General features: G+C 44.0%; 2 protein-coding genes across 8 annotated transcripts in view; one reads left to right on the top strand and one right to left on the bottom strand.

Moving 5' to 3' along the window:
• The window catches only part of ZNF532 (zinc finger protein 532), a 38,251-nt gene extending 20,779 nt beyond the window's left edge, over positions 1–17,472 (top strand). For all 7 annotated transcript variants that reach the window (XM_051642200.1, XM_051642194.1, XM_051642198.1 and 4 more), the window contains 6 exons: positions 486–662; positions 5,430–5,592; positions 8,079–8,357; positions 13,398–13,510; positions 14,591–14,738; positions 15,597–17,472. In XM_051642200.1, coding sequence (XP_051498160.1) covers positions 486–662; positions 5,430–5,592; positions 8,079–8,357; positions 13,398–13,510; positions 14,591–14,738; positions 15,597–16,091 — 1,375 coding nt within the window. In that variant the 3' untranslated portion in view covers positions 16,092–17,472. The remainder of the gene's footprint in view (positions 1–485; positions 663–5,429; positions 5,593–8,078; positions 8,358–13,397; positions 13,511–14,590; positions 14,739–15,596) is intronic.
• ALPK2 (alpha kinase 2) overlaps positions 1–26,764 on the bottom strand; it is a 165,041-nt gene extending 138,277 nt beyond the window's left edge. Inside the window, exons 1-2 of the mRNA XM_051642191.1 lie at positions 26,315–26,764; positions 24,750–24,894 (exon numbers count right to left, since the gene is read on the bottom strand). The gene's annotated coding sequence lies outside the window, so the exon portion shown is untranslated. The remainder of the gene's footprint in view (positions 1–24,749; positions 24,895–26,314) is intronic.
• Positions 26,765–27,005: the final 241 nt, after the last annotated feature.

Genomic DNA, 27,005 nt, shown 5'->3' with positions numbered 1-27,005 from the left:
CCAGTATGTCTTCATTAAATCTGAACAAGGGAACTAGTGGAAATGCTTCTTTACTGGCTTTCAATTTGGTGGTAGTTTCTAAATTGCTGTGGTGTACCTGGTACAATCCCCTGCATGCAGTAAAAATACATTTTGTAAACCCTCTTTAGAAATGTGCAGAGGATTTAAGCATTCTTTTCACGATCAATAGAATATTCCTCTGTCAGCCCTTCCATCTATTTTGTTGTAATGCCATAAAAACATGTTCTGACTTCGTATCTCAGATTTTCAAACTAAATGTGGGAATTTTCTTTTTTCTTACTTTCTGATACGCCAATCTCTATTTATGTTGATTCTTACTGGGTTGTTTAAATCGACAGAATAACTTCGTTTTATCAGGTTGCATATAAATGTGTATCTCTTCCACTTGCTTGAAAATCAGTGTTGATTCCCTTTCTTTCAGTGCTGCTCTGGGCTGGACTGACTCTTCTCCACTCTCTTTGCAGCTGCGTGCACTGCAATGTTGTGTACTCTGATGTGGCGGCACTCAAGTCTCACATTCAAGGCTCTCACTGTGAAGTCTTTTACAAGTGTCCTATCTGTCCCATGGCATTCAAATCAGCTCCCAGCACACACTCCCATGCCTACACACAACACCCGGGTATCAAGATAGGCGAACCAAAGTAAGCAAATTAATCTTCTACTGCACTTGCCTGCCTTTTGTTACTTGTGGAATTGCATTCTGCCCTGTGCTTTACAGTCAAAGTCACGCACCAGAAAACCAGCAGTTTGTTACCCTGTTGGTGACGTGGGGAGTTCATTTACTGTTTTCATGAGTTTTTAGCTAGCAGTTTATTCAGCAAAGGTTAAATTTCGATGAGCACAGCAGTAGCAGTTTTTTGAGCACCGTGTGCTACAGGAGAGCAGTGTGGTAATTACAGAAGTTATTCGGACAAGCAGCAAGTCTGTTGCTCATTCTTTGATCTCTTTCTGATCATTTTTTGATCTCTTGAGCTCATCTGCATTTATACTGTGAATTAAGTCAATGTGATTCCAAAAATAACTGCCAAAACTCATCAGGGCTTATGCAGTGATTTTAGTAGCCTCTGGCTGAAGAGGTGGGAGAAGTGGTTTTATTTGTTTTCTGTCACCTCAAAGCTGGTCACCAGGTGGATTTGGTGCCAGGGGCTCGCGGGTCGGGGTGTGCCCTGGTGAGAGGGGGTTCTGGCTGTGACAGCTGCTGCCTCTGGGCTGACCTGGGGTGGTTCCACAGGACCCTCTGCTGGGCCAGGCAGCTGCTCACTCATCAGGCCATGTCTTTCCTGCAGGATCTGTTCTCCTCTTCCTGTCTACTAGGTTTCTCCTCCTGAAAGCCACATGTGGAGTGGTGAGCTAGGTTTTTGCTTCCATAAGGCAGTCATGTCTCAAGGAGAGCGATTCCAGTGTGTCATTGGGTGAGAGGTGCCAGCCATTCAACCTTGTCCAGTCTTGCTCCTCCACATAAAAATACAGGCATTTATAGAGCTGCTTATGTAAGCTTTTTCCAAGATGTCATCTCTTTTTTCTGGATTAAAGCAGAACTGGTTCCATCTGTAGCTTGGGAAGTTGTGCATAGACAGGGTGGTTTATTGACGATGGGCACGACAGGAACTTGGCTTTGGGGTCTTTGTTTTCAGGATGTTGGACATCCCAGGGCTCTGCTGAAGCCAGTGGGAACTGCAGGTGCCAGTGAATGTGCAATCAGGCTACACAGCTCATCAGCCTTAGCCTGGTGCCTTCTCATTGCAGGCTCTTTCCTCTGTCTTCTTTCTCCTCTGTTGGTGCCAGTGCAGTTATGGAGACTAAATGTTCCAGAATTTACATGTTGTGAAATATTGCTCTCACAGTAAAAATCTGCTGCTGGTGGTTTATCTGTGCCATGTTACCTAATGCCTGTGTTGCTGGTGTGCAGTTTGAAGCTTAACAAACTCATTATTGGAAAGAAGGAATGTAACCCAGTCATGGAACACTGTAGGTGTGGCTGCGTTAGCTCGGTGACATTTTTGTTCCTCTGAAGTAAACATTTGAGAAGAAATGAAAGGAAGGGTACAGTAGCCTTCTGTGTTTGGAAATGTGAAGCTTCTGAGTTGTCCTGGAGTGTGTAAAAGGAGCCTGACCCTCGGGGGTGAGTTCCAGCCCTCCCCATTACACATTCCTGGATACAGGAATGGGCCAAGGGCTGTCTATGTCTTGGGGGTTCCGGGAACATGAGATCTAGGGATGGTACCACAGGCTGCTGCAGAGCAGACACACTAACCTATTTGGTGTGTGGAAAATGAAGTTTATGTCCAGGAATTCTCAGCAGGAAGCAATTGGATTATTTTAATAGAGGGAAATGGATGGCTGTCTTGTCTTTCGACTTTGTGAAGCTCTCTCCTGTAGCATACCTAAGATGCTACGTGGGTTTCTGGAAAAGCAGAGTTTATATGTGATTTTTTCTTTTTTTTCCAGTAAACAGTGTTACTTCATAGGAGCAGCACTAAGATGCTGAGATTTCATGGCTGCTCTCTTTTTGGATACTGGAGAAATTCTTGTTTATCAAGCCAGATTATGGACATCTGGCTGCATATTTTGGCTGTATGCATGGATGTGTATGATGGATATATGCTGTGCTATTGGTACAAAGTATGTTATCTCGCAGGTTCTGTTATTTTTAGAGAAAAAAAATTATGGGAAGGAGAAACACCATACTCCAGTGCAGAAGTTTTCAAAATGCTGAACATTTTTAATGTGATATGAACATATTTTCCTGTGAGATTGCATCTGTATTTATTCTGAGATGAGGTGTGGATTTGTTAAATGGATTTTTGGGAAGTGAGGAAGTGTATGTACCGTGGGGCAGGAGCAGGTCCAGTGACCACCCTGGGGCTGGGGCTGCAGCTGAGCTGCCTCTCCCCAGTGTCCTGTTGGACCGAGGTGGCCATAAGGGATGTCCTGAGTAAGCCTTTAAGCTTTGGTCAGGGTTTTAAGCTGTTATATATTACATACCAACTGCTTCAATTATAAACCAAGAAATACTCATACTATTAGGTGTGTTGGCTTGAGTTTAAACGGAGTGCAGGTATTTCTCAGAGACCTGTCTGAAGGTTGGATCTCAACCAGATAGTTCTTGTGCTTCTGTGAGAACAAAGTCTTCTGCAGCTTACAAAGAAAACACATCTGGCCAGCTCTGGATGTTAGCAGGGGGGTATGACAGCGAGCCAGGAGGATGAAAATCTCCCTGCCAGGGACAAGGTAGGACACCGGCTTGTGCCTCACCTTGTTTCCTGGTTACTTAAGTCATGACGCTTGAGGGCACTGATGGAGATGTAGGACATAAGGGAAGGGAAAAAAAGGCTGGGTGCCCAGGAGTGAGTAATGTGTGTAGTCAGCTCCAGCTGTGCCATTACAAGCAGCTTCACTGCAGCAGTGAGGACTTTTCTGAGGAAACTGTGTTTTTTCTTGGGTGAAGAGGGCTGGCAGCAAAATCACTGGCTTAAAGTATCTCTAGCTGCTCTGCTGAGGTGGGACCAAGACAGTGGACCATGCTTAGGTTCTCAGCAGCTCCGTGTGCTGTGGCCAAGAGAACTATGGAATCCTTTGGTTCCTCCTGTCCTCAGAGATCAAAGAGCACAGCCCACAGTGCGGCTGTGTTGCCTGGAGGTCTTGTCCTCTCTCTTACTGCTACTGAGATCCGTGGGTTTACCTTGGTGTGAGGGACATGAGGTCAAACTGCATTTTAGGAACCTGGGGTTTGTTTCTTACCAGTTATTATCAAGCTTTTCCTGTTTCTGGCAAGCTCTTTAAACACATTTTATGTGGGAATTACCCAAGAAGTCAGGATTCTGAAGAGGTAGAGATCAGTAATAAACTGACAAATTCAAATACTTGTTCTGAAAAAAAATCAGCATTCTAGCAAGCAGGATTGTTATTTGTTTGGTGTTTTTTAAATGAAAAGTCATTCTTTAGGACAGAGAGAGCAACCACTAATTGATGGGATGAGGAAGAGTCTCGCAGAGAAAGTGCCTGGGCACCTGGGGTTGGTTTCTATTTTAGCTGAACTTTTTCTGAAGTACTACCACTACTGAGGGCTAATGGATTAGATTTCTCTCTCATCTGATGATCTATGGCAAATCCCTTTGTTACTTTTCCTTTCATGCACTTTCCAAGTTAAGAAAAAAAAGCTTGAAGTTTCTGAAATAATAGAATTATTTACCGTTTATAAAGGGACACATGAAAGGGTTGTGGTTTGAATGGCTGAACTTGTGGCTCACCTTTAGCTGCCAGGGAAATAATTCTTAACACAATCAAGCATAGATAAGCAAAGTATCAAGTAAATAATTACCTAGAAAGCAATTTAAACTATATGTTTCATTATAAAATCATCAGGAAAATGAAACAAGTTTCAAATTATTGTCCTGCAGTACTTGCTGCAACATTGACATCAGAGGATTATGTTTCTGGTTTCCCTGATTCTTGCCTTTTGGACACACACTTGACAAGGATTTGCTAAAAATACAACTAATTTTGGATTGTTTAATAACTTTCTTAGGATTTTGTGATACAGAATTTTGGCTGTCTGTGCATTTTCAGGGACTATGCTTTTAGTGTCCAGTGCTTTTAGAACTTAACTAGTTCTTTGTTAATTAGTATATCTATTTTTAAAGCACTTTTGAAATTATATTAATAGATGCATTGCTTCACCAGTTAGTTGCACAGCTACTAAAACGTAAATTACTTTTGTTGCAGTTTTTATTGGAACGTTGCCTACCAGAATGGGAGATATAGGTTGCTAATTTCAAAAGTCTCATGGGCTCTGAGAGGGGAAGTTGTGGTTTTGGTGGTGTCTCAGCATTGCTCCCACAGACAGATTCTTAAAGGCTTGTCACTTCTGAACAGGGAAGTACCATCCTGTGAAGTTTCAGCTTCAGAGCATCAACAAAGCCTAGGCTTGGCATTCAGGAGGTTCTAAGCCATGTACGTTGCCAAAAAGTAAATTTATCTTGAAGTACATTACCAGTTGTGATCAAATCAATCACTCCCTTAAAACATTGAGCTTTTGCAACCTGGAACAGCTGGATTGCCCTTTGGTCATAATGTGAGTTCAGAAGCTGGACACATTTAACTTCCAGTGTCCTAAGCAGATGTTGGTGTTATCTATGTAACTGGCATATGCTCTTGTTTTCTGGCTTCTTGTTTGCACTTTTTAATGATTTTCCTTTCTATTTTTCATTGTGTGTTTTTTTCTGCTCCCATATTTTGAAATTGGAAGATGTTTTGAATGAGCTTAATTTTAACTTTTTCAAGCCGTGTGAAATGATTGGTTAAAGATGCCAGATCTTAACTTCTGCTGAGAAAAAAAGTTAACATCGTGATTCTTGCAAATAGATCATCAACATGACTGACACTGTTTATTGTACTTCTGTTTTTAGAATAATATATAAATGCTCTATGTGTGACACTGTGTTTACTCTGCAACCTTTGCTCTATCGCCACTTTGATCAGCACATTGAAAACCAGAAGGTGTCTGTTTTCAAGTGTCCAGACTGTTCTCTTCTATATGCACAGAAACAGCTTATGATGGATCATATCAAGGTGTGTAGGCATCTCTCTTCTCTTGTTTCCTTTGTAGATACGTTTGTCATGCAATGTATACTGAGAGAAAATACTGTTAAAAGGCACTGAATGACAAGAAGACTGCTGAGAGAGATGTCAATAATTCAAAAAAAGTAACCTGTGAATAATGTTCTCAGATGCTAAAGTGTTATATTTTGTATGATCTTCAGTGTATCTGTGATGTAATCACTAACTCAGTTTTTCTGTATGAATGCTGATTTTGCTATTCTGGGAATATCTCCATGCATTGCTCTGTAGGTGATGTTATCAAAACAATCCTGGGTATAGTGAAGTAAGTTAGTCCAACCCTAGTAGGTATGGAGCCTTATTTACAGTGTTCTGAGTAATATTCCAGTTGTTAGGAGTTGAGAACACCAAGTAAAATCAAGCTGTTGATGTTCCAAACTCACCAGTAGGAACCATTATGTTTCCTGAATAGATGCAGAGGTAGTTTGTGTGTGTTCACATATGAGCATGGACATACTCATGCTTTAGAAAAACTTGAAGTGGATTTTCTCATCATTATCCCTATAACTGAAGTAGATTTACTGTTATCCTTGCAAGTCACGTTGCTCAGGACCAGCAGTCCCCTGGCTATGATTTGTTAGCTGTGTATTTTCAATGTTCTGTGTTACCATGTTTTGCATGCACCAAGTCTGTTAGCAGGGCTGAAGTTCCTTATTGACACAACCTGGAGCCTGGTAGCAGCTGCAGTTGCTGACACCGCTGCAGTGTTACAGTCCAGAACAGCAGCACTTCCTTCACTGGGCTTCTCTTGCATGAGACTTACTAAAATTTGTATACAGAGCAGTGGGAATCCAGACATGCTTCTTGTCTGCTATAACCATAATTTTGCATTTTAGTCTCAACTGTGGCACTTGTAACCTCAGAAGTCTTAAGTTGTGTTGGAAACAAGATCACAGGTCTTGAAAAAAGTTAATCTTGAAGCCAGTCTTAAACTTGAGGAGGAGATGGGGACGGGCTGGCCCAAGACATTCAGAAACACAAGGACTGGATGTTTTCTTTGTTTCTGAGCTAGTTCACGTTTACTGTGAGAATCCTCTTACACGTGTGCCAGAGACCCTCAGTGGTCCTCTTGGCTTTAGTGTCCCATGCCAGTATTCGTACCTTTAACGAGTCATTTTTAGCATGTTTCACTATAAAGGATTCAGACATTTTTGAGAACAAAATTAGAGGATTAGAACATAGGTGTGCAGTAACAGTATTACTGCTTTTATTCAGAATTGCTAGTGCTTTTCTGTTTAGGATGTCTGTAAGGACAGCAGCAGAAAAGTATAAACTGGACTTCAGCTCAGAAGGAAAGAAAAAGCCAGGAAGAAGGTATATAGATAAAACCAGAAAAGGACTCAGGGAGAGGACAAGTGCCAGAGCAGGGCAGAGCTCAGCCCAGCTGCACAAAAAGTAATTGTTTGGTGTGACTGGACATAAACCATCAAGGCAGAGAAGACCTGGATGAAAACAACAGAAAGGGATGGAAAGAAGCTCAGAAGGAGGTTATTTAAAGCTACAAAAAATAACCTAGAATAATTCCTGCAGATGGGAGTGCTTCTTGTTGGCAAAACCTATGTCTTATTTTCCCCTAACAGCCAGGAGAGAGTTTCTGACAGGCAGTGAGAACAGGTGGTGGTGTCTGGCCTGCAGGTGGAACACTCCCAGCCCTGCTGGTGGTACAGGCTGTGGTCGCTGGGAATCCACTTCATGCTTCAGTGCTTTTGGTTTCCTTTCAAATAAGAAATTGTGTGCTTTGCTTTCTAATAACATTTTAGTTTTTTAAAAAGACTTTTATTTTTAAAGTTGGGAAACAGAAAAACTTGTTCTACTGATCAGGCTAGTATTTGCTGCAAAGCCAGCGGGTAGTCCCAAAAGCCACAGGATTTAGGAAAGAAGTTAGAGTGCTCGTAACCTCACATGGAGTAAGACAGGGCTTAACTCAGCCTCAACATAAAATATTAATATCTCCCAACCAATGCAGTTGCCTGATATTTCCAGAGCTGCCTTTTCTTGTCTGATTTACCAATGTGCCAAGTCAAAATTTGTCAGTAAAAACCTTTACTTCTTGAAAATCTCTGATCACCTCGTGTGAAATGAGGATGCTCAACTAGCAGTGTTAGGTAAGTAAAGCAAGAAATTAAACTTCACATGAAGTAGTTCTTGAGCCCTTTTTTCCTCCCTGTTAAGCAGCAATTTAAACTTAACCCACAAAGTATCTTTTTTTGGTGAAAATATCTAGCCAGTGAAGAAAACTCTCCAGCTATGGATGGTGTCTGTCAGGGCTATGGTAGGCCTTGCCTTGAGTTGACTTCTTTAAGTTAAGAATGTGCTCTGATAGTGTGACAAAGAAGTCAATTAAGACTTTTAACTCAGAGGGTCTTTGCATTTTGTCAGTACAACTGTATATGTCTATGTTAGTTTTGTACTTTTTTTTTTTTCCTCTTTTATTGCAGTCTATGCATGGAACTTTGAAAAGTGTTGAGGGGCCACCAAACCTGGGGATAAATCTGCCCCTCAGTACTAAGCCCACAACTCAGAACTCAGCCAGCCACAACAAGGAGGACACAAAATCTGTCAATGGAACAGAAAAGCTGGAGAAGAAATCTCCTTCTCCCATAAAGAAAGGAGAGGCTAAAAAAGTTGCTAATCCTGGCTGGACGTGTTGGGAGTGTGACAGGCTCTTCACCCAGAGAGACGTTTACATCTCTCACATGCGGAAAGAACATGGAAAGGTAAATGAATTATATTCAATTACCAAAAAAAGTCAATTAAGCCTGACCTATGAAAGCATTTTTTCCAAATTCAGTTGTGGTTTTGTAAGTAATTCCGGCTTGATGTCCTTGCTGCATCCCGTAGATTTTCCAGTGAAGTGAAGCAGATTGGCAGGCAGGCAGTAGTGGAACTGGTGCTGGGATGGACCCTCCCGAGCTGCCTTTGGGCCAGACCGAGCAGGCTGCAGCCCCGTGCTGGCACCCCACAGTCCTGTCCTTCCTTGGGGGCTGGTGGGCATGGGCTGGTTTGTTGCTCAGTTGGGAAGCAGGGATTTAACTAATGTGCTGTGCTGGAGCAGAGCTGGAAGGGCTGACAGGCTGATGTTGTCTGAGTGGAAAAGAATCCTCCTGAGTGAAAGTCTGTAACTTTTAGGATGCTAATGTGCTGTAATAAATGATAGCAGATTTCCAGAGGTTTCTCTGTCCCTTCAAATCCCAGTGCTTATCTCTCAAGCCGTGCAAGTGATTTTATTCTGTTTATAAACATTTCATGGAAAGGCTGAAAATGCCGAACTACTGATGTCATCTCTAATTTTCTCATGACAACTTCAAGCAAAAAGCACCCAAGCCTGACTGGCAGGAGGCTATTTCCATGTTTCTTCTTGCTGACAGTAACTCCCACTCTGTTCCTTCAGCCTTCCTGCTGCAGTGTCCTGAAACCAGACCCTTTGGAAAAAGCACATGAAACCAAAGGAATATGAATCACAGCACTACATTTTCTTTTACCTGGTTCTCCTTTTACAGCTCGAGGGCATGAAAAGTAGACAAACAGCTGAGATCATGTCATCTCCATTTTATTTCTCCATTTGATTTGCTTTAAAAGACCATTTTCACATTTCTGTCCTTTGAAATCACTGAGGAACTGTTAATTGCTCCAGTTTCCAGCCTAGCAGGTATATTCCTGACACTTCAGCTGTGTAGTGTCTATGAAGAACTCCATAACCTCAGTCCCAGTGGCATGCCTGTGAACTGAATAATTGTTTCTGATCTTGGTTACATTCATGCAATCATAACTTGATTTTCGTTCAACATCAGCCTGTTGAGCAGCAGTTGGTTCACTCTGGTTTGCCTGTTAGTCCCAATATTAATTAATCAGTACTTTCACCAGCAGAGAGAAAGAAGTTTAAGGCAGATGCATTTTGTGTTGATAAAATTCTTAAAAACGAAATGAAAACAACTTCTCTATGAAAGTGTCACTTCAGAGTGACCTAGAGAATGGTTCCCAGTTCGACCATATCCACAGCAGAGTGGCAGGAGTCATGGCAGGGAGCTTAGTACCACTTTGATAATGCTTTCTAAATAGTAGCTTTAAATACCTATTTCTCTCTGGTGTTAATAGGAATGTGCAATGTTCCCTGAAGAACAGCCCTTAGTATGAAATATTAGATAATTGTTGCACTCAAATACTGGCCTGAAGGCTCATTTAATTGTTTGTATTTATGTCCTGGTTTTTATTCCTATTCAAGCAGTTCCTCAAATAACACAAGAGCCATAAATATATATATGCATGTGTGTGTGTATGTATATAAATGAACAGAAATACAAGTCCATGTCTGTCAGAAACGGGTGACAAAGCCCAGTTGCTACAGTCATTCCAAACCTCTTGAAATTGCCAGTAATTGTTAGCTTTCAGAATTACTATATTCGAAAACTAAACTTTGGTGGATACATTTTATTGTAGAGAGACTAGAAATTAGCATAAGATAGTCAAGTATGTCAAATAGGTCTAATAAATAATGGAATTATTTTATAGTATGTCTTAAGAATTATAGGTGTGGTTTAAATGCTCTAAAATTAGCTATGGATAATGTTTTTTTTTAATTTTATTAAGCAATTAATGATCTATTCACAAAGTCCATTGTTATGTAAGGTATTTGAAGATAATTAGTTTCAAACTTCTAATTGCTACTTTTGCAGGATCAGAGTGAAAGTCTGGAGCATAACCCTTCTTAGCTGCTCCCAGGCTGGATTATTCAGAGGTATTCATAGAAGAGGCATTCCCATGGATCTCCCCTTTGGATAGATTCTTCAGTTTCCAGATACCTTCACATTTTCCATGTCCCATTCCTGAGCTGATTGAAGGCTAGCCAGCATAGGGTAGGCAAATTTGTAGCCACCTTGTTGTGACTCTGTCTGATCTTGTTCTTAAAAAAATAACAGAAGTTGTTGGCCCAGACAAAGGATGGTTCTGACAAGTCTGTGCAGCTCCTGGCTTGAATCTGCATCATGCAGGTCTGCACTCGGCCAGGTCGACTCTGCTGAGCTTCCCAGGACTGGTGTGTGTTTCTACAAAAGGACAGATGTTCTCTAAGCAGGAGTTGCTTTACCAATTCTTTCTTGCTGTACATCCAACTGAACATCCTCTTTCTTCCTGTAAAGACAAGATCCTGTACAACAGATCCTCCTGCACTTAACCACAGAACTGATTCTTTAGCTCTTTTGGTTTTGGCTGCCGTTGCAGAAACAAATACATCTAAAATCCTATTTGGGTCCTATTTTGAATCTTGCCCACGAATTGAGGAGTGTGGTGTCTGGGGTGGTTACCCCAGGTAGTGGCTCTGGTGCTCTGAGAGGGACTGGGTGCTGCTGAGCACAGTCCTGCGCTGTTCTGACTAAGTGTTGACCCACCTGCCCTGTGGAGTGCCTTCAGCTGCCTTGGCTGGGCTTGCATGTGTGCACAGCCTGGTGCAGGAATGTTCCCCCAGAGCAGCCTGGAATGACTTCACATCCTGTTTGTTCCATCAACTCTTCCCAGAGTGTTGCTGTCACAAGCTTGCTGCAGAACCTGCCGAGTGCTGCAAAACATACTGCTGAAAGCATTAGCATTCATGAGCCTGCACTGGGGGTAAACGTTGGAAGGATTTCACCTTTAACTGTAAGAGCAAAATATGTTGGTTTCCTTTTGTTTTAATTGGCCTTTAAATGTGAAAAGGAAGTCTAGGCTGACCATGCTGAGCCTCTAACAAAATTCTGTTGACAAGCCCAAATAAAATTAGCATCTCGTTTCCTACTGGGCTGCTTCACATCTGTGTGAGTAACATTTCAGAGCGGCTTTGCTTTCCTTCCCTCACACTCCATCTGATTCTGATCTTGAGAGCAAAAGGTCCCTCATTCCCCTGCAACATCTCTTACTCCTTTAGCCATTCCAGGCACCACTTTTTCCTGTCTACAAACCTTCACTCCAGACTTTGCAGTAAATGTTCAGTAGCAACATCACTTCTGCAGATCCCCACTGGCTTGTCTGGAGCCATTCCTGAGCCGTGCAGCCAGGAGGCAGGATATGGGCATCAACATAAAGCACTGAGAGCACAACTATAAGGTGGATGTTTTTCAGCTCCCTAACCATTCCGTGTGCCTTGAGGTTGTTAGTATTTAGGATTGAGAATTCTTTCTTTATTATTGATTAATACTAGGCACCAGAGAATCACTTGTGTCATATTAAAATATCCATGTGGATTATTGTGCATCTCCATTGTTTTTGGTTCCTCAGAAGGAAAGAATAAGTCAGCCAAACCTTTTATGTTATTCTATTGAGGATGAACTTTGCTATTGAGTGCTTTGGAACACAGGGGCAGATCTTGAGTGGATTCTCCAGAGAGTGAAGAAGGGTCCAGTTTCGAGCACTGATCCAAGTCTTTCACTCAATGGCCTCGGCTGGAATAGTAGAATAAAATTCTGTTATTTGGGTTTTCTCAGTTTCCCAAAATGCAGGAAGATAATGTTACTGACACTAAGAAGGAAAACTGTGACAGCTGCTAGAGCAGGAAAAAGCAATGTGAGAAATGTGATTTTCCTTCTAGATACTTGACTGCTGGTATGAAGCTTGCCCATTCTTTCTGTTGTTCCTGACTAGCAGGCATGAGCTCTCCCTCAGACTGGAACAATTGAAATCTGGGTCCACACCATCCAGATTTATTCTGGGAGGTTTCAGTAAGATGAATTCTTCTTCAGACCCAGGACACCTTGATTCTGTGTGATTCTGTGAATCATTATGTGAATGTGAAGTGTGGGATCCTGGCCCTGGCTGTGCCTTTTGAACAGTGAACTGGAAAAGTAATCTGGAAAGGTCTTCAATTAGATTTGTTTGGTCAGTGTTTGTATTTAATTTCCAATATTTTTTTTTTAATTCCTTTTTACTGCCAAGCCAGCAAAAATTACAGATACAAGCTTGAACAATCTGGTTACCTGTGAAAGGAAGCAGGGAATCTGACTGGGAATGTTTCCATTTCCTCACTGCAGCTGCTCTGGTTGATAAGACTTGCTGTTTGAACTGAGTCCTAGGACGCATGGAATTTAAGGGACAGGACCATGTCATTCCTTCTTGGGGCTTATATAGTCTGTGGTTTTGGAGATGTCATTTCTTCAGATACTCAAGCTCCTTTGGCCATGTTTAGCTGGAACGACACAGATGGAGACCATTCCATCCTTTTTGGCTTCCTTCCTTTTCTTTCTCCTTCCACTTAACAAACTGCAATATAAACCCCACAGAATTCCCCAAACAGATGTCCCTCACATTGTCACCAGACCATACATGACTTTCCTGAGCCCTGTTGGTGTGTCAGTGTCTGTGCTGGTTTGCTTTGGTCCTTCTGGTGTGCTCTTCACCCCGGGTACCTGACTGATAGGCCCCCTCTGTCAGCCACTGCAGACACAGGTTGTGATGGAAAGGGAAAGGTCACTTAATTGTGAGAACAAATGTCTCACCATGCTGCCTTCGCTGCCCCAGAAGTAACCTGCTGATCTTCCTTGCTTCCTTGGAGGAAGGAATTCTCTTCCTCCACAGTTGGTGGCACCAGTTTATGCTGGTGATTTGTGTAACTCCTGTGGCCTCACTGCTGGAGAAGGGCCCACCTCCTCTGGCCCTGCAGGGTGGTGTGTGCTCGAGGACACAGTAGCAGGCACTGGGAGTGATGTTTCTTTCCTGTTATTAGAAGGTTTGACACATGCACTTCTTTTACTGAGCTTTTTTAATTGATGTGTTTTTCTTCTGTTTTTTTAAAGCAAATGAAGAAACATCCATGTCGCCAGTGTGACAAGTCCTTCAGCTCATCCCATAGTTTGTGTCGTCACAACCGCATCAAGCACAAAGGCATTAGGAAGGTTTACACCTGCTCGTAAGTTTCACTTGCTTTCTTTAAAAACAGAGTATAAACCAACAAAAAATGTTGTTCATTGAATTGCTTTTCTTTATGGTATAAAAGCCAGTGTCCTGTTCACTCAAAGGAGTCAGGTGTTTATAGATACACAGACCAAACTGTCAAGGTGCCCCTGCATGCCCAGCTCCTGGGAATGTCCATCCATAAATCCTGCTGGCTTTCCAGGGCTTTGGTGAGCAAATCTGAAGCTTCAATGCCTGAGAGTTTGCATGGATGAGATTCCAACAGTGTTAATTTCAGAATGCCCACTATGCTGTCTTTTTTTACCAGCCTCCTTTTTTTTTAAATAGAGTTATATGAAACTAGCTTAAAAAGTTAAAACCTTAGGAGAGAGACTCAGAAAGACAGTATTAGAGTTTATCTTCTCCACTGCAGTTCCTGCTCAGCCATCCCTACTCCAGACACCTGGACAGTGTGTTACAGCATTGGAGCTCAGGAGGAACACTTCCAGAAACACATGAGGGGTTAGAAGTGATGCAACCGGTTCTGTGTAGGAGGTCAAGGCACAGATTATGAAGGACAAGTTTGTTCTGCTGGTTAGTTTGAGCTTGGAAAGGGAGCTGAGAAGGAATTACTAGTTCCAAGGAGATAAAGTGTTTGGATTTGAATGCAGAATTGAGTATCGTTTGGAGCTACCATTCATCCTGCATGGAAGGTGATTGCTTTCCCTGTGACGTGGAGAATTTGGGAAAGTGTCTAACAGAACGTACAGTTTGGTGATGTTAGCAGAGGCCCAAAAAATAAACTTGGATGCTCCCAGATTTTATTCTGACTCACACTTTGTGACATTTTGGATATTATCCTCAGAGGACTTTTCATTTGTTCTGAATATAAATTGCTCAAACGTTTATAGTTTTATTTTGCAACTATGCTCATTTTCTTGCAATAGTTACCTGTGGAATTGATTGGGAAAACACTGTCGCTGTCTTCAGTAGATTGTACTCTAGTCTGGGCTTGCTAGTCCTATTTGTGTTCCTCAGAATCCTGTGACTTTTATCAGCATGACACTTGGATCTGTGCATGTCTGTGTTCATCTAGGCACTGCCCGGACTCCAGACGTACTTTTACCAAGCGGCTGATGTTGGAAAAGCATATTCAGTTGATGCATGGCATTAAAGACCCTGATGTGAAAGAAATGACTGAATCAACCAATATGGAAGAAAGGGAAGTAAAAGAAGACACAAAGGTAATGACTTAGAAGATCCATTCAGTCACTGAGAGTTAATGTTTGTGGGTATACAGCCAGGATCTTTAAACAGATGCAGGTCTGATCTTTTGTGAAGCAGAGCCCAGAAAATGTCTCAAAAGGTTCCTGCAACAAATTCTGTTGTGATTGAACTAGAAGATGTTTCTGGAAAGACTTTGTTTGGTTTGATTACTGAATGATGGTATCTCAGGCCTTGCAGTGTTTAGGAGGTACTGGAAACTGCCCTTAACAACATGCAGTAACTTTGGTCAGCCATCAAGTGGTCAGTGGGACTGGGTGATCATTGCAGGGCCCTTCCAGCTGAAACAGTCTATTCTGTTCTTCTATGGATAGTTAAGAGTAAAGCAAAAATAAGATGACAATGTTGTCCAAAGACTTTTTACATGCAGAGGTTAACAATGTTTTTGAAGTGTTTTGGGCTCTGTATGATAAAGAATTTGACCTTTGGTGGCATGTCCAATGCTGACAGCAGAGGCACAAACTTGTCTGTTTTTTAAAATGTACTGTTATCCTCCACATGACTCTCTTTCAGCCCAATATATTGTTGTCTTATTGAAGTGTTGAATATATGGCAGCTCTATATACATTCATAAATGTCATGGATCATGTCTGAGCTACCTAGGATGTGGAGTGTTCTTGAGGAATGTTCATGTCAGAAGAATAACAAGAGGAATATAAAACTGATCATTTTCATTAGTTTAGAAAAGTGGGCATGTTGATTTCTTCCTTTGGCAATACATTAATTTGGTTACGAAGGGAAAGTTTGCAAGTCACAAATGGTTACCAAAGAACTGCCTATTGATGCTCACATGATGCACCATTTATGGCTTTTTTTAGGTTCCCAGTCCAAAGCGTAAATTGGAAGAACCTGTACTGGAGTTCAGGCCACCACGAGGTGCAATCACTCAGCCATTGAAGAAGCTAAAGATAAATGTTTTTAAAGTTCACAAATGTGCTGTTTGTGGCTTTACAACAGAAAATCTTCTCCAGTTTCATGAACATATTCCTCAGCATAAATCAGATGGCTCTTCGTACCAGTGCAGGGAGTGTGGACTCTGCTACACGTCCCATGTGTCCCTCTCCAGGCACCTCTTCATTGTTCATAAGCTGAAGGAGCCTCAGCCAGTATCAAAACAAAATGGGTCTGGGGAGGATAATCAGCAAGAAAACAAACCCAATCATGAGGATGAATCATCTGACAGTGCAGCATCAGACAGAAGGTGCAAAGTCTGTGCAAAGACTTTTGAAACTGAAGCGGCCTTAAACACTCACATGAGAACACATGGCATGGCCTTCATCAAGTCAAAACGAATGAGTTCAGCTGAAAAGTGATCTGGTGATTTGGGATGCAGAAATCTCTCTCTCCACATTGGAATACTAATGACAGTTTTGCTACAGAAAGTCCAAGGTATCATAGTGTTAACAGTACTGTTTGGCTGTTGCAATATATTCTGCATAGAAGTGTCCCCTTCACCTCACTGTCTATATGCTCAAAACCATTGAAGCAGTATTTGAGTTGAAAAGAGTTTGTATATATTTAAACTAATAACTTTTATACTCTTTGTTATGTGTTTGTATTGTATCTAGTGGAAAATTTGGGATTTTCTGTTTTGTTTTTGTTTGGGGTTTTTTTTTCTAGTAAGTTTCTTTACAGCAGAGTTCTGAATGCTGGGGCAGTTCCTTGGGTTCTCTTAACCTGTGTCTTGTTTGGATGCTTCTCAAGGGAAGTTCAGCTCATGGAAGTGCATCAAGGTAGCACTTGGAGAGGAGTGGGGAAGGGAAGTAAGCTAAGGACAGATTTTAAATTCTAAGAACTTGTGCTTCTAAATGTCTAGGGAAGCTTTTAAACTTTCTCTTTCAAAATACATCTTAAAATAATAATAATAAAAAAGTACCACTGCATGTGTAAAATGCAGTGCTGGTTTTAGGTGGTGACACCAGAATAGGTGCAGACCCCCTAGAATGATAATGTACTTCTGAAAAGTACAATTGCACAACTCTATGTATCATGAAGTGATTTTTTTAGTCCATCAGGTGCTTGTGATCAAAGCTGACATTGTTACAAAAGGGCTGGGCTGCTCTGGATTTATCAGATAAAATGTAATTAGAGGAATAGGTTTATAATGATGTTTTTGTCACGTAATTTATTAAACGTTCTCTAGAAGCGAGTACACAGCGTTACGTATCTTCCTTTGTTCCGGTTATTAAAAGAAAATAGTGAACCCTTGCTACAGAGGTTGGAATTTCCCAGCCCAGTATGCTAATGCCAAATGTTCTGGTGCTCAGTGTCAGGCACAGCCACAAGTGTGGAGAAGCAAACACCAGCCTGTGTTAGTGGAGCTGGGGCTCTCAGCTTCAGCACAGACCCTGACGCTGGTTCTGCCATTTCAAACGCCTCTCCAGTATCACTGGTTACGCTTTCACCACGTCCAAAATGGTACCATGCTGTCCCTTTCATATAGAGTTCTCTGTGAGAGTTATATTTTTTATTTGTTTTTGCATTTTATACCTTGTATGTATCCCTAAAAAAACAAACTTTTGTACTTTTTTTTAAAACAATTGTGTATATATAGATAGCTGCATGATACACAGTAGTAATTGTTCCGTTCCTTACCAGTCTTGCTGCTGTCAGATGTTACTATACACTATGTCCATCACAACTGTATTAAACACATTTCATATGTAAATAAATGTGGAGCATTTTGCCCCTAAAGATTTGTGAGATTCTGTTATTTATCATTAAATTTTAACAGTTTTAAAAATGGAAGTGTTTGAAAAAGTATGGATCCTCCTCAGCCACCTCTGTAAAACTTGTCAGTCACTCTGGCAGTGGTGTATCGGGTACGTTGGTCCTGCTTTTTCTCTTCATCCTCATCCTTAATTTGGTTCGTTGGTAAATGCTTGTTACCCCATTTATCTTCCTGCCATACTGAGTGGTGATGAGGTACTTCTCCATCCTAGAAGATGCAGCTGGCACCACAGGATCTTAGTGTGTGATGTGCACTGGCCACCCCTGCCCTTTCCATTCAGTGTATACCTCGTGAACACTTGTTTGTTGATGTGCACTGTCACCTGTACAACAAATGAGTTATCACTATGCAGAATGGTGTTTTGTACACAGTAAACAGATAATAAAAGTTACATTTTCACAGCCATTATTAATACTTCTGTTCATTTTCCCTTTCCACTGTCTTGTACCTGCAAGGGATGCTGTGAATCAGTAACCAGGCCATTGCTGGTGCGGCCACTGGAAGCTGCTGACGGGATGTGCAGGCTGTTGGGCACAGTGAGGCAGGTCTGGGTGGGCTCAGCCCCTGCCCAGTCCCACCAGTTTTTGCCCAAACAGCCACCACTGTGGGCTCTGTTCAGCTGCTGTGGGAAGGTGGAGTTACCTCTCCTTCTGGTGATCTCTTGAAGGGTTTATGGGTCTTGAACTGCCCCATCATCTCTGGGCACATTCCTGTGTCACAGCTTGCACACACTTGGTGTGTTCTGCAGGTCCATGATTCATTTTCACAGGCAGAAATCCACTTCCCCTGGGGAAGGAGCTCTTTGAGGACTATGGCTTCTTCCAAATAAGTACCAGGGTACAGACCAGGAGCAGAAGGGAGATTTATTGGGACAACTAATACTATAATGTTTCTCACACAGTATTTCTTGTCTTGTTCTCCAACTCCTCCAGATGTTGGTGCTTTTTCTTCCATAACTTCTAAGTAGTTCAAGATTCCAAGGTACCAGTAATTAAAAAGGCCTGTTGGGTACCTCTGTCTTTCAAGGAGAGATTGCCAGTGTCCAAGCATTACTCCAGGAGTGATGCTTCTGCTGGTTTCCTTTTGAGATTCTTCTGCTTGGCAGCTGGTCTTGACCAAGCAGAGATTTCCTGGCAATGACCAACCTGTTTGTTTATTGCTATTTACTTAATCTTGGGCAAAGGAAGTTTCACGTTTTGCTGGGCTGATCTTTTCAGGAATCATGGCTCCTTTGCAGCTCAGACCCCCTGGGTTTGTCACGGTCCTCAGTGTGCTGGTCTCATTGTCCTGCCCACCCAGCTCTCAGGCACCTTCCAACCTGCACTGGGTATGTGCAGCTACAGGTCTGCCAGCTCTTCCTACCAAGAAATTGATTTCCTGAAGACCAGAAGGTGAACAGCACATTGTACAGCAACGTGAGACACCAGGGAAAAGGCAGAGAGCTCAGTTTGCATGCCTGCAGGAACTATTTCCTGTTGTGAACTATAAAGAAAATGTTTAAACCTGTTATTATGTGAGATCTGACATTGTTTGGTTTTACTTAATGTTGTGACACTGGCAGTCAATGACAATGATGACATGAATACTCCTCTTTTCTATACCTTCTTTCCTCTGAGGATTTAACAATAATGGATTAAACCTCATAAAAATATCTCTGTGACTTAGGAAAAGGGTCATTTAGCCTTCACTGTTTTGCAGCCACTCTTCTGATTGAACACAGAGGTACTTAACATTGCACATCAAGTCTAGCAAGCAGATTAGAACAGAAATGCTAATTAAGGCTTGGGGAGTAATTAGGCAGGCAGAAAGGTGTTAAGTGTCAGGGTGGGGTTAATGTGAGGCTGTTCACTCTGTTTCCCCTGTGCAAAGGCAGTGATTCCTTATCTCTGTAGAGGCAGTGCCTGACAGGTGTGTCTGTGTGTGTATAGATATATATGTACTTCTATCTCCTCATCTTCTGTGCCTTCCCATTCAATCCCTTCTGCTCCTCAGCAAGGTGGGGAGCTCACTAAGACCTCTCCCCAAGTATCCAGCTATAGAGAAACTGCCTGACCAGGACTGTAACCACCCTGTAGTGACTACTCAACTGGAGCTGGGCAGGGGGAGGCTCACCTGGGGTCTTTGGGAAATGGCACAGAATCAAGTTGGTGAGGCTGTAGTACGTGGGGGTGGGGGATACAAAACCGTATATAAACCACCAGGAAAGTTCTGAATACATCTTCATGAGGACACACACTCACCAGTGGAAAGCAACAGAAAATGACAGCGTGGGAGTTCACAACAGCCCAGCAAGGCAGCACAGAAACGCCCCTCGCATTGTGCTCAGGGCCACGAGGAGACACTTTCCAAATGTTCCATTTCCAAACACAAAAATGCCCTTGGGAGAGGCGGTTGAGAGTGGCCAGGAGAACAAGGAGCCCCAGCTCAGCATAAGCCACCTCCTGCTGCACAATCACAGGCAGCAGAACACAGGGCTCCCTCCTGCCAAGCCCCATGGCCGGGCATCCCCCAGCCAACCACGGGGACCTGCAGGTGCCAGGCCCTCCTGGGGCCCTGAGCCACGTGGGCCGAGGACAAAGAAGGGTGGTAGGAAAGAACATGCTGACCACAACCACAGATGCTACACCTCTACACTTGTATAGGTTATTTTTTAATTTATGGGGGGCATTTACAGATGCACAACTTGACCTGCCAAAGGCACAAAAGTTCTCAGTTCTTAACCTCTGAGTCTCTGTGGGGAATTCATCACGCTGGGTCTATTTAGCTTTAAAAGGATTTTTATATAACTCTGACCTTTTAATTCTGTTAATATTACCTTTCTCAGTACACCAAGCATACACACACAGCTGCCAGGCTAATAACGGGACAAAGAAAAGCCTGTTTCATTTTAAAACCTTTCTCAAATATTAGGGCAGTTCAGCAGTCAATTCTTTGTATTTGAATTTCAGATTATGACTAAAAGGTTATCTGTCTAGGTGCCCGGAAGGACAGAGGGTGGGTAACGGGAGTGAAAAGAGAAGTAAGTACAGAACATGGCAAACAGTGAGCACAGGACATCCATCCACATCCCTGGGCTTCGCTCTCCAGCTGGGCCCTGTGGCCAGCGGGGATCCAGAAGCAACATAAAGAAGGAGCATTTTTTGTGTTCTCCCTGAGCACTTCTTCCCTTTCAAAAAAACTGTATTTTCTCCTCAACAGTGGTGGTACAAAAACTGGTTTTGATGTCATTTCTTTCACAGCTGGAAAACAGATCGCTTTGCTCCCTGGGGGCCAAATGGTCCAAATGTGCGGGCAGGGCAGTGAGACACCTGACAGTGCGGCCCTGTGGTGAGGGCCGTGGGGCTGCCTGCAGGACAGGGCCACCGTGTCCCCCCAGGACAGCCCTGCTCAGCAGCCCCCGCCAGCCCTGGCAGGCAGCGCAGCCCCCACTGGCTGCTGGAACCCACGGTTCCAGCTGGCACTGCCTGTGGCAGAGGTGACAACCACAAGGCACCCCGGGCAGGCTGCAGGGGCTGCAGACATGCCTCCCCACCCCAGAGGGCTGCCAAGGAGCTGGGTGGCCTCACACCACCCCGATGCAGGCGGCTGCACCCTGCCCATCAGTGCCACCGGGAGGCTCGGCAGTGACACCGAGTCCTGCAGATCACAGCACACAGAGAGATCCCCATCTCCACCCGAAACGCTGTCTGGAAGGGCTGACACCAGCCACGGGTGGGAGCAGAGCCACATGCTGAGCCACCCGCTGAGCCACCGTGCCCTCTGCCACCACTGCTGGGTGTTTGCATAGACTCATAGAATGGTTTGGGCTGGAAGGGACCTTTAAAGGTCACCTAGTCCAACCCCCTGCAGTGAGCAGGGACATCCATACCTGGATCAGGTTGCTCAGAGCCCCACCCAACCTGACCTGGAATATTTCCAGGGATGGGGCATCTCCCATCTCTCCAGGTAACCTGGGCCAGTGTTTCATCACCCTCAGCATAAAAAAATGTCTTCCTTCTCTCTAGTCTTAAAACTGCCCTCTTTCAGTTCACAACCATCATCCCTTGTCCTGTCGCAACAGACCCTGCTAAGAAGTTTGTCCCCATCTTTCTTACAGGCCCCTTCAAGTACTGAAAGGCCACAATCAAGTTTTGAAAAGACCTGGTAAAGCAAGGCATTGGAAATGACCCAAATTTATCTGGAAAATGAACTGGAGGCTCTACAGTTTTCTTTTCTGACCCCCTGCTTTCCACTTTGAAGGAAAAAAATGCATTTGGAGCAGTAATGTGACTATTAGCAAAATAATCCGAGCTTTGTGTCCTTCACAGATATGCCTGCTGATGTGATTTGGCAGAAACCTTTATCCACTTCGTTTATTTTATATTCTCAGATTCTGCTATTCTGCATTCAATGACTCTAATAAGATGGCAGGGATATGGATGCACTGCAATATGAGCATTGCTCCCTCTGAGCCCATCCACCACTTGGCTAACACTGCCACAGCTCTTCTGGCAGATTAATATTGAAGGTCAAGTACAACAATATTTCCTGGTTTAAGTGACCGTCACTTTCTCAGTTAGAATGCAGAGCAGTCCCTGATGAATGCAATCAGGCTGTAACTGGAGGAGCTGCTGCCTCAGAATATCACTTGGTCATTACATTTACATGCTGTTAGCAAAATGAGCAGAGCCCTTTCTGTGCTGAGAAGCATCTCTTCATCAGGCAGCACCAGCGCTGCTCCGGATGGGTTCCCTCACCCAGAGGCTGCCCACACATGCTGGGCTCCACTCCTGTAACGTTGAGCCCTTTCCAAATGCTCATAAAAGTCAAGGCACAAGCATCAATTAGCAGCCTGCAGCCAGGGGGCAAAGTCGTACCCATTGAACTCAGCAGCCAGGGGCCAGATTGTCTCATATGCTGCTATGACCGAGGCCTTTCAAGTGCCATCACGTATGGAATTTTTGTTGCTTTCCCACGCAGTGTTTTAGCCTCAGTTTTCCAGGACAGGTTTAGCAAATAGCAAAGTAAAAGAATATCATTATCAGTCAGCTTGGTTGCTGGTGCAATACTGCTCCTCTTCCCCAGTAATACAGTTACAGAAGAGAGAAGAGATTGTGGAAAAGTCATAAATAGTTCAAGCCACTGAGGTGAAAAGAAATTAAGAGTTGTGTGTGTGAAAATTAATGAGACTGAAGTGTTGAAGATCACGAAGCCACGCATAAACCACATAAACCACACCACAAGGAGGAAAGAGGCACCAGAGGCTCCCTGCTGGCTGCTGCAGGAGCTGCCAGAAACGTGACTTCAGGCAGGAGGCAGCCGAACCAGGGCCACCGTCCAGCAAGCTGGCTGTCCCAGCACACGTTGGCAGCTCAGCTCTGGGGCTCAGAGAACCCTACCGTGTTCAGAGATGGATTTTTCTGAGACGCTGAAGAGAAGCAGACACTGGGGCTAGTGTGGAGTCCCCTGCAACTTTGTTCAAGTGTGTAATGTTTGGGTGAAAGTGTGGAGTAACAAGATCTGCAGCCAGAGATGCCTGGTCCTGTTCCTCTGACAACATACTAGAGATAATGGGGGAAGTGTTAGGGTTGTGATCCTGTGTATGGATGTGGTAAAAGAGCATCATATTGAGCCTGGCCACGAAGGTGAAGAGCACTGTTGTCTGCACCAGGCACATGGGCCAGTGCTGCCTCCAGAGCAACGGGACCCAAGGAGACATGTTCAGTGAACACCCAAGTTCCCTGCTGACATTCCAACTTCCATCCACTTCCTCTGAAATATATCCCTTCTCCAACACATCTTCTCCCTTCCAGCACTACTGCTTGGCAGATGCAGCAGAAGTTTCTCTCAGAGCTGAGGCTGCTGCTCTACCACTGGCCTGCACTCAGGTGCAACTACCCCTGTGGGCAGCCTGTGCCCCAAGTGTTGGAAGGACCCTGCAGAGAGTGTGGTGTTGGTGCCAGTGGCAACCCCTTGCTTTTGGAGGGCATGGTGTGTGTCACTGGCTGCTCTGACAGCCTGCTGAGCAACAGGAACGGGATGCAGAACAGTTTGAGTGTTTTGAAACAGGAGAGTGCTGGCAGGGGAAGTCACTCAGTGCATTTCTCCTGTGCTGCACTCTGAGTGGCTGCAAGTGGACATGGGTGGCTCGTGCCTGGTGTTAGTTATTTGCCCATGACCAATCTCTGAAAACAAACAGCTGTAATTCAACTATTATATCTACAGGTAGCATGAACACCTGGACGTTTCCAAAGGTCTGGCACATCAGCTGGAATGTCAAGAACTGCATTTTTTCCGTGTACTAAAAAATTGGCATCATTTTCCAGCTGCAGAGCTCCAAAAGATCTGCTGTACAAATATTGAAGTAAAACATCCAGAGTATGGGAAGATTTCAAAATACATGCAACCTTTTACAATCTAAATCATCTAGAAGGTAAAACAACAAAGCCACCAGCAGAAGTGTGGGGGACTCCTAGCATCTGTGGAAAAGGAATAGAAGCACATTCCTAATACGTTTTCTTTGACTCACTTGGAACAATGGGTGAGTAAAAGTGTTTTCTGAGCTTTGGAACTCTAATCAATAGCAAATTGAGAGGCAAAGATACTGTGGTCTCAGAATTTAATGTGGGTTTGTGCTTTAGACAAAAGAACGTTGCATTTTGTGAATAAAAACTAAGCAGTTTCAGTCCTACCAGTCTCAGCACAAAGTTGCCTCCTTGCTTTTCTAAATCCTCTACACACTAGCTCTGCTTTCTCCCTCTACTTGTTACAAGGTTAGATGTTAACATCTTTTAATTCTCTCAGTCAGGAATGGCTGCAAGGAACTGTTCCAACCCTGACCCGTCTTTGTCCTTTACTTTCCCTAAGATACTGCCATCTCCCTGCTGAACTCCCTGCTTGTCTTTCAACCCCAGGATGAATGCATTCCTGCTTCACAACAGGCAATAATCATTTTCTGCCCATTTTGAAAATTAAAGAACTACCTGCAAATGATACTCAGAGATCATTCTCCCATCGCAGCCCCTGGCCTCCAATACTAGGATGCAAATTCATCTCTTTTCCTTCAGCCACTCACTTTGTGACCCCTTAACCACAGCCACACGGAGTCTGCAGGAAGCTGCAAAGCACACCAGCATCCCAGCTCTTCCCATCTCCTGGGCACCAGGGAAATCCTGCAACAGCCTCAAAAATCTCATGACTTATTCTTGGTGCAGCAGCCACAAGAGAGTACAGCAATGCCTCAGCTGGGCCCAAGACTCACCACGCCTTCCTGGACTTGTCCTGTCTGTTCCCATGCCATGGCAGCAGTGCTGGAGGTCTGCAGAGTGTGGGTACAGCTGGAGAGCTGGGTGACAACCCTGCAGCACAGCACTGCACCCCTTGGGCGTCCAGCCAGGAAGCACAGCCTGAAACAGTTCATTGGAGGAGACACTGTTAACCAACTCAAAGTTCTTTGAACATCATAACCGATATAAAATAACCTTGCAAACGAGGTTATAAACTTGCTTAGAAGAACTGGATCATTTTTTAAAGTGTCAAATATTTACTATTAAATGGAAACATACAATTAAATGCAGATTAAGGTCTAAATCTATTCTACTGTAGTAGGAATTTGGGTGTGGTACACCATATTTCAGAACAAAAGCTGGTTTGTTGTGGGTTTTTTACTATTAAGGCAAATACGATACTCTGCATTAATATAATGAATTATTTCAATAGCTAAAGTGAAATGTACATCTGTAACCACAAGAAATAACATAAAGATTTAATTCCAATGGCAAAGTAAATGCAACAAAGATTTCATTGTCAGATTATTTATAATTGCCTATGAGTTACTGATCTAAACTCAGTCCTGCTACCCTGATGTAACTCAGGGGTAGCAACTCAGTGAAGTTTTCAGATTTACTCCATGCACAATTATTTCTTGGGCTTTTTTTGCTTGCAAGGCACAATTTTCTGGGAGACAAATATAAATGGACAATGGGTAGCATATGTGTTACATCTTTTAATTAGTAGCTTTGTGATCATCATTTCCCAGTTGTATAACCATCAGACATGGGAAATGCATTTATGGGAGCAGTTAGGCACTGGAAAGCAGGATTTAGCACTGGAAAGGTTTACAGGCTCATAAATAGGCACGAGTTCTAACCCATCATCACAGAATGCTTCTGACAGCAACACAGAAGCATCTGACAGTTTATTCATCATGAAGAGACGAATTTGAAAGGGAAGAACATGTGAGACACTGAGTTCTTTTAAGAGAATCAGTGATTAGCTGCTCCAGAGGAGCAAATGAAAAACCAGAGACCTGAATGGCAAAGCTCTTACAGTAACAACTCTGACATTTGTGTCATGGGCAGAAAGTAACCAACAGGAATTTTGGCTTTTCCTAAAGCTTTACTGAATTCCCTTTGCTGCACCTTTTCCCTGTCATACAGGGACAGCTCTGTAACTCTGCAGAAGGACTCAACATGTCATAGAAGACACATGAAAAAGAGTCTGCAGCTCCAGATTTTGTGAGCAGTCACCCCCAGGGACTGTGACTTGTTCGGCTCCCTTATATTGATTCTACTTCCTGATCCTGTTGCCCAGTCACCATTTTTAATCTTTGGCATTAAAAAAAATACATAAATAAAAAACTAAGTAGCATGGTATGAAAACCTACTCCAGGGGAACTGTAGAAAATCTTTTGTTGGACAAGAATCGATCAAGCATTTCAAGTGGGCAGATCCCAATCCTCAAGGATAAGACATCTTTGTCCCACATCTTTCTCACTCAAATCTTAATTACACACACAAAAAAAAAAGTCAGAAATCTTTCAGCCACCTTTTGAGTTTGCTCTTGTGTATTCTCCTTCTCCATGTCTGTCTTAATAATTACTTCTGAATCCTCCACCTCCTCAAAGGGGGACGGTGACAAAGCCCACCCGTGCGCCGCGGGGCTGCAGGGCGGGCTGTCAGACACTCCTCACCACCAGGTCCCCTTTCTCACCGACATCAGCTCCTGGGCCATGAAGGCCCCAGAGGCCCGGAGCTGCCGCCAGACACTTTCTGACCAGCACAAACTCATCACCGTCACCAGCCAGGCCTGCGACGGGACGGAGCACAGCGCCTCTCTGGGACCTGTGCCTCCCTCTTGTCGAGGCCTGCGCGCTCACCCTGAGGTGAAAGTGCTGCTGAAGTCAGATGACCTCGGCCCGCAGGCGGGGAGGCAGACTGCTGTCCCCTGGCGCCTTCTGAGGGGGATCCCGCTCCGGACACCGGAGCCTGCCCGCACCGCAGGGCCCAGGGCCCGCACCGCAGGGCCCGCACCGCAGGGCCCGCACCGCAGGGCCCAGGCTCCGCAGGCCGCAGCGCGGCCTCTGCCCGCCCGCAGCGCCCCCTGCCGGCCCCGCCCGCAGCGCCCCCTGCCGGCCCCGCCCCGCAGCGCCCCCTGCCGGCCCCGCCCCGCAGCGCCCCCTGCCGGCCCCTCCCGCAGCGCCCCCTGTCGGCCCCGCCCCGCAGCGCCCCCTGCCGGC

The sequence above is a fragment of the Apus apus genome, chromosome Z (assembly GCF_020740795.1).
Source record: "Apus apus isolate bApuApu2 chromosome Z, bApuApu2.pri.cur, whole genome shotgun sequence".
Taxonomy (NCBI): Eukaryota; Metazoa; Chordata; class Aves; order Apodiformes; family Apodidae; genus Apus; species Apus apus.
The sequence above is the reverse complement of the archived record's forward strand: the minus strand, read 5'-3'. Positions and strand labels throughout refer to the sequence as shown.